Below are 7,945 nucleotides of genomic sequence, written 5' to 3' on the forward strand. Positions count from 1 at the left end.
GACTCCAAAATTGGATGGTTTTATTTTCTGCTGTTTGGATTTCGATGGTGTTGCTGTATGAGGTTTAGGCCAGTGGCCCACAGAACTACATCTCAAAACTTTTGGAAAGAATATTGTCTTCCTGGAAAATATACAAACCATATTATACTACTACATAAAACATTTTATGGACTGCAAAACTGAAAAAAAAGTCCAAAAAACTCTGGGAATAGCAGGGAGCATAAGTAGTTTTGGCTGAACTTACTCAGAATACAAATAAAAATGCCTACTGCTGACTTCTAAGAAATCTGCAGTTCCCTTTCCTCTAGCTATTTATTCTGATTTACTATTAAAATAAACCATAATTTATCCCATCATAAGCTTTGTTTTAAAAAAAGAAAGGGGGGAGAGGGCGGGGGGAAGAGAGGGAGAGCTCACAAGTAAGTTTTCCTGCATCCTCCACCCCCAACTGATTACACAACTCTCGCCCACCTTCTTGTTCCTGTTCTTGATCATGACAATGCAAAGCTGGCAGGCTGAGGGCCGCATGAACCAAGAAGATGTGTCCGTCTTGGTCACAACTGAGTTCAAGTGCACGGTGTGCTCTGAAGCCAGCCCACAACTTCAAAACAGTCTAGGAAAGCTTAACCAGATGATTAACCACCTCAAAGCTCAAGGGTATCCCTTAGATATTTTAACAACCTGTCTTGAACAAGAAATCAGAACTAACTCTAGCAAATACAATAAGACACTAGCTAACAAAAATGGTAATGAAGTGTTTTATTAAAAATGCAGAGGGGAAAAAACTGATACCAGTTTTTTTGGAGCATGCCATGCATCTTCATATGTACCAGAGTTACAAAGGCGTTGAGTTTTGCACTGAATCTTCCTCTTTACCCACAGCACAGACCTCCAGGCTGACCAGTCCAGAAGTTGAACTGACTAGACAGCAAGAAACAATGACCTATGGGGTCTGGATAAGACAGACAGGAGAAGCAGCACTGACAATGGCAGAAGATTAGAACAAAGGAGCAGCTGATACCAGTCATAAATCATGACCAGCAGCTACACTGGCACCCCAAAATAAGTGCTGCTTTGAAGCATTATATAAAGTTATAACAATATATTATTACTAAAAATAAAGCTAAGTTGATATCAAGTCTAGTCACAGCACAAAATCTATTTTTCACACTGGTAAACGGAGACCGCATTGTGTGATGCTGTGAGCACAGACCATCTACTTCTCAAAATTCTTTTTTTTCAGAATCCTCTTTAAAAGGGCCAAAGTCTTCACATACAGTCAACACACTGAACCACAAGTTTGCACAGTCAAACTTCTACTTTCTTTTTCCTAAACAAAAGCCATGTGTGCATAAACAAAGCGAAGTGGAATCATGCCCGCTGCTATCCACATGCAGTTTTCATTCTTGCAGACCAGCCCTCTCCCACTGCTTTTCCACAAAGTTCTAGCAAATAACTCATTGTTGGAACAGAGCAAGGCCAAACACACGTAAGTTAAAGCAGAAATGTCTCTTTAAAGATGACATTTGGAGACACTGTGAAACAGAGAAGCATGAAAAATTACTTAATGGAAAATGTGTTACTATCATCACTAGCAAACAGAAGTTCTTTGAGCACACCCTGAAACTAAGGGATTAGGTGGGAGGAAGACAAGGAGGAGAGGCATTGCACTGAGCCCTCTTGACTTACCATTGGAGACAGTCTAATTGGAGGAAGAGAAATTGTGAAAACAGGTAACTGGAAACAGGATTGTTATCCTTGATCTCAGCAGTACTTTGTTCATTGGCTACTGTTACATGCAATACACCAGCTGCAACTCTATTGACACATAAAACGTGCCAAGATGATCAGGAAGTAAATACTCTATTTGGAGGGAAGACAAAGGGTCAAACTTCACACACTGCAAAACCAGACGTTACCCAAAAAAAAAAAAAAAAACAAACAACCCAAAACAACCCACCTCTAAGGTAACAAAGTAAAGTTCTAAGGACATGTGGAATCTGCCAATTCACAAATAGGAAATGAGGGAATTGCCCCCACAGCTGAGGTGAACAAAGTACAGTAGAGCCATAGGGCAAAGGTGGGAAAAGGTGGGACTGGGTCTATTACGTGCAGATGACACCAAGTTGGGCGGGAGTGTTGATCTGCTCGAGGGTAGGAAGGCTGTGCAGAGGGACCTGGACAGGCTGGATCGATGGGCTGAGGCCAACTGTATGAGGTTCAACAAGGCCAAGTGCCGGGTCCTGCACTTCGGCCACAACAACCCCAGGCAACGCTACAGGCGTGGGGAAGAGTGGCTGGAAAGCTGCCCAGAGGAAAAGGACCTGGGGGTGCTGATTGACAGCCGGCTGAACATGAGCCAGCAGTGTGCCCAGGTGGCCAATGGCATCCTGGCCTGGATCAGAAATAGTGTGGCCAGCAGGAGCAGGGAGGTGATCGTGCCCCTGTACTCGGCACTGGTGAGGCCGCACCTCGAATCCTGTGTTCAGTTTTGGGCCCCTCACTACAAGAAGGACATGGAGGTGCTGGAGCATGTCCAGAGAAGGGCAACGAAGCTGGTGAAGGGCCTGGAGCACAAGTCTTATGAGGAGCGGCTGAGGGAACTGGGACTGTTGAGTCTGGAGAAGAGGAGGCTGAGGAGAGACCTCATCGCGCTCTACAACTACCTAAAGGGAGGTTGTAGGGAGGTGGGTGTTGGTCTCTTCTGCCAAGTAACTAGTGATAGGACGAGAGGAAATGGCCTCAAGTTGCGCCAGGGGAGGTTTAGATTGGATATTGGGAAAAATTTCTTCACTGAAAGTGTTATCGAGCATTGGAACAGGCTGCCCAGGGAAGTGGTTGAGTCACCATCCCTGGAGGCATTTAAAAGATGAGGCGCTTAGGGACATGGTTTAGTGGGCATGGTGGTGTTGCGTTGATGGTTGGACTTGATGATCTTAGAGGTCTTTTCCAACCTTAATGATTCTATGGTTCTATGATCCTATTATGAGTGACAGAGATACAGAAAGACCAGCACTACTCAAGAGTGAAAATACAGAGGAAATATGGCATAAAAGGCAAGAACTGTCTGTTCCTGTTGCCTATGCATCTGAAATACATAACGTTCCACTCTGTGAGCCTCAAATTCAAGAATATTTCCTTTCCAGAAATTCAGGGAAAATCTGGACGTAACAACAGAAACAAATTACAGAAATGTCTTTGAAGTAAAAACAAAACAAAACCAAACCAAACCCCAAAACAAACATGAGCCATCCTCAGAAATAATTAAGGCCTGAAAAGCAACACTATTAGAACCTGAAAGTTTTTTAAGGTCTACCACTTTAAGTACTTATTTTTGGATCAGGGTGGAGGGGAAGTCAGGAGGGATGAATCCGGCACAAATCATACACTTAATAACCAGGGGTAATGAAAAGAAACTAAAAACAATTGCAAACAGCAGCTATATGTCAGCATAAGTTTTCAGAAGAGAGACTTGGATTAAAATCTGGACTGGTTTGCTAAAGGGAAGGAGGAGTAACCTTATGAACCGGTACTTTGAAAGTCAGATTGGGGAAAAATTACACACAAAACAAAATTACTTGTAGGAACAGTTCTGTTCCGGCACAAGAATGGATCAAATTATTTAATAAATTTAACACAAAATAAACAAAAACCTCCTAATTCCCTCCAATGAATACTACATACACAATTAAAATAATTCTGCTGTTTATGTCAAATTATCTAGCATGCTGTGCCCCAGATAATACATCAGCCATACGTGACATTAAACAACTAACATAAAAACTGAATTGCCAAGCTGCTCTATGGGTGCATTTTAAACGTGCTCACAGAGGCTCCTGCTCTACTACCTTCCTTTAATCATCCATATGCCCAAGGATAATATTCACCCTCAATGCTGCTTTCATGACTTACTGGTGTTTATAATGAACTACCAGGGATGTCTAATCTTTGGAAGTAGAGAAGCAAAATATTCTCTCTCAGGGAACACTGAATTATCATTAGGCAAGTCATCTTTTTTGTCTTTTAGTTCAATAGAACTAGAAAGAGGTGATTCATTCTAAGTACAGAGAGAAAGGTTTTTGCAGGCTCATGCCTGCAACATTTCCCTATAGAAGTGGTCACAGCATGTCTTACACTCTCCCTGTAGCCAGACACACCTAGGGACGTGCTGTGTGAAGCCATTCCGTGCCACCACCGAGCTCCAAGACGACCAGAGCCTACACAGAGCTAGTATGTGTCAGGGAGTAATACTATTACGTGGCTTAAATACTCACAGTAAAAAATTACATGTTATCAATATAACTGCATTCTCTCTCTTTTGAAGTGTTGACCAATCTTTTAACATTGACATAAATCATAACTTTTCATTACTCATAGTATTTATTCTTTCGTGCATCTCTTAACTAGATATGCTTAAAATCAATTCAAATTAAAGTTCTTTCAGTTCTTCCATAGTCCAAGTCTCATTTAACAGATGCACTCACCTGGGCTACCTAGAAATTGCCAGCATCTCCATTCTGGTGCAAATCATTTGTGTATTTCAACTACCTCCAGTAAAACAAAACATTAGAGAATTTCTATTTCTCAAACTGTCAGCTCGGGCTTTTCACTTCTCCTCCCCCTACTCCCTTCTGCTCTCTACTTCCTCCAACAGCTGCTCCATACACTTCTCCGGAGGAAAACATAGGTCCAGTGCAACAAGTAGCTCTGATCTAGTGAGGACTCCTCAGTTTGACTGCGAGTGGTGGCCCCAAGAGAGGGTCCCCTGTTTTCTCCACTCCAGCACAGCACTTACATGTTGCATTCTGCTGTAGAAGAATCCAGGAAGTTCCTTATACTTATACAGTCAGAGGAGCTTTAAAAAGAAACTGGAAACCAACAAAAGGATATAGCCTGTTACCTATCAGTTCTTCGTGGACTACAAAGCAGTATTTTGTAGTCAAAATATTCTTAGAATAACTGTTCTTTGTTGCAGTAATTTCCCAGATTATTTCATCTTTGGTTTCGCAAGTACATTCCCAATGTTGTAGCATCTATATTATAAGAAGTAATGAGGAATATAGGTTAAAATCATTCACGGAAATCATGCCTTAATAACATTTTCTTTGCCCAGCAGCACAAGGCCTAAATACGGAAATAAACTTGCTTTTAAATATTTAAAGTGGTGTTGAAAACAAAAAGAACTTGCTTTGAACAACAGCCTACCTTTTGCCTGCTTATCAAAGAATGAATATTTTCATCTGTAGTCGTGTATGGAGCCCTAGAAGTGAACCCCCTCTGAAGCCAGTTGGCATCCCGGGAAAATGCAAAAACATATGGCAAGTGTCCCAATGATGTTAACACCAACTAGGCACTAGAATAAGCATGCGGGACTGGGGCCTTCACTCTGAGAACAGAGCTAGAGGGGCAAGGGAAATGTAAAATACAGTCAGCAAGAAAAAAGATCTGACTTAGAATGAACCTCTTTTCTTTATCAACAAGTTAAAAAGTTGCATCTTGGAACATCAGAGCACGAATAATCAGATCTGGCAAGCGTAACAGACCGTGCTCCTGAACCCAGTTCATTTTACTCAATGCAGATTCACTCACTTATGGAAAGACAGTATTTTGATCTTCAACAGAGGGGAAAAAGTATGTAAAACACATTATTTCCTCAAATGTTCCAAATCAAAGCTTTACAACGAGCAAGCAAGAACCTTTAGATCTGGGCAGACACACACACACAAAACCAACTTACCAAAAAAGTATCCGCAAAATGTTTGCGACCAGTAACACCAGGCAGACGTAGGTGGAAAAGCCCTCCGCATTCTGTGTCCGCCGGATGTCTCTGTACTGAGGAATGTAGGGCACCACGCCGCCGAACACCATGGCCCCCGCAGCACCCCACGACACCAGCTGGTGCACTGGGACCAGCAGCCACTCCAAGCCACCCGCCTCCATGACGGGGGGAAGCGGGGAGGCTGCCCCGGGGGCGGTCACGCTGAGGGATCGCCTTCCGCTGTAGTTCTCCGGCGGAGGTCGGCTTTAGCCACGCACGGGCCCCTGGGCGGGATGCGGCACCATGACTGCGCCCTCTTTCGCAGGGCCAGGACCTGGCGAAAGGGACGGGAGGTGAGCCTGGCTCCGCCGTGGGCTGCTCCAGCCGCTCCCAGCCGGCCGCCGGGCACTAGCGAGCCTGGACCACCGCCCTGCCACGGGCGGGCCGGGGGCCACCCCCGTTGCGCCACCCTGCCGCCCTCACACGGGCTCCCCCACCAGGGAACCCCAGCTCTGGCACGGTCCGGGGGCGGCAGCCGCCCCCGCTCCGCCGCTGAGGAGACCTCCCGCCAACGGCCGGGGGCGCCAGGCTGAGGTGGGGGGGCAGGGAGGGCACAGACACCCGCCGCCTCTGCCGGCGGGCACCCCCCCCCGGCCGCCGGGTCGTTTCTCTGAGGGGGCCTCCCTCACCCGCCCGCTCCCCAGCCCACCGGCGGTTCCCCGCCGCGCCCCGCTCATCCGGAGCCACGCGAACACGCGCGTCTGTCCGTCCGTCCGTCCGTCCGTCCGCCCGCCTCCCCACCTGCTTCCCGAGCTCCGGCCGCCGCCATCCCCCTCCGCCCGCCGCCGCTCCGCAACTGGGGCCCCGAGCGGCCCGTGACGCCGCGATGACCAGCCGCAGCTCCGCCAATGAGCGACGGGGCCGCCCCACCTATCCCGCGCGCGCGGGGCCGCCGGGTACCAGCGCGCGCGCGCGGCCCCGCGGCGGCGGCAGCCGGCGGGGGCAGGCGGCGGCGGCGAGCGCGGCCGCGGGGCCGGGCCGGGCCGGGCCGGGCCGTTGCTTTGCCAAGCCCCGAGGACCGGGCGCTGCCGGCGTCGTGTCACCGGGGAGGCTGCCCGCGGGCGGTACTGGCCCCGCCGCCGCTACCTGGGGCATTACTACCTGGCCGCCGCACTGTTGCGGCTCCCCGGGCACGCAGAGGAAACACGAGCCGGTTGCGGTAGGCGGCCCGCCCGTTCGCCCCGGGAGAGGGGAGGGTGCTCGGCTCCCCCGGAAAAGAGGCGGCGCCGGGCGTACCTGCGGAGCCTTCCCTCTGCGCTCGGTGTTCTTAGCCGCTGTCCTGGATCTTGCTCCCCTGGCTCTGACTTCATCCTTTTCCTGAAGAGTTACGAGAAACTGCGTCACGCTTCATGAAAACTACATTTTGGTGTCCCTCAAAATAGCAGTCGCTCCTTAACTATACGCAACACGACTGCATCGGCACATCTTCCTTACGGGGGGGAGGGGACGTGTTCCCCACGATGGCGTGGATAAAAGGTGGCGGGAGGGGGGCAAGACGTGCATCTTCTCCCAAGGCGACCAGCAAGCCTTCGCTGCTGTTCGTGGCGGGCCGGCAGAGAGGTACGAGTGCCGCACATGGCTGCTGCGAGGAGGTGGATGTCAGGGACGCTGCATCCTCAAACGGCTGCTTGAGGTGGCGGCGAACTTTAGGGCGGCTAAGAAGGCTGGTTCATCCATTTGACCTCACAAGTGGCTGCGCAGCTGTCTTCGGAGCTTGTTCCTTGGGGCTCCCCATAATGCTTGCATAAGACATGTTGCCTCCTTCCTTGTATGTGCTCCTTCTGCTCATCCAACAGGTGAGGAATGAGATGGGTTTTCCAACAACTGAATGATGTATTATTTTGTGTCGTATATCAGCAACTGTGAATGTTTGTTGTGAGTCTTGAATGGAAAGGAGCTGAATTAAAAAAATATAAATGTTTGTTTCAGGGCTTCTGAAGCCTTTTGTTTACTTCCTGCATAGCAGAGCACCTTACTCAACTGCATCCATTTCTGCCACCTGGCAAGTTTTTGCAGCGTACATGCAGCACATGAACCCGCGCGTTACTGCAGAGCATGTTTTTCAAAGACCATTTCTGGGGTACCGTCACACAAACATCCAAAACACTCTCCTACGTAGATGAGGTG

General features: G+C 48.4%; 1 protein-coding gene across 3 annotated transcripts in view; it reads right to left on the bottom strand.

Annotated features, from left to right (window-relative positions):
* The window catches only part of SLC66A2 (solute carrier family 66 member 2), a 68,557-nt gene extending 60,612 nt beyond the window's left edge, over positions 1-7,945 (bottom strand). For 2 of the 3 annotated variants that reach the window (XM_075142861.1, XM_075142859.1), the window contains exons 1-2: positions 6,560-6,633; positions 5,738-6,092 (exon numbers count right to left, since the gene is read on the bottom strand). In XM_075142861.1, coding sequence (XP_074998962.1) covers positions 5,738-5,940 — 203 coding nt within the window. In that variant the 5' untranslated portion in view covers positions 5,941-6,092; positions 6,560-6,633. Of the gene's footprint in view, positions 1-5,737; positions 6,093-6,559; positions 6,634-7,054 lie in introns of those variants that run through there. The other variant, XM_075142860.1, reaches the window with a different exon arrangement.

This window comes from Calonectris borealis, chromosome 2, assembly GCF_964195595.1.
Source record: "Calonectris borealis chromosome 2, bCalBor7.hap1.2, whole genome shotgun sequence".
Classification (NCBI taxonomy): Eukaryota; Metazoa; Chordata; class Aves; order Procellariiformes; family Procellariidae; genus Calonectris; species Calonectris borealis.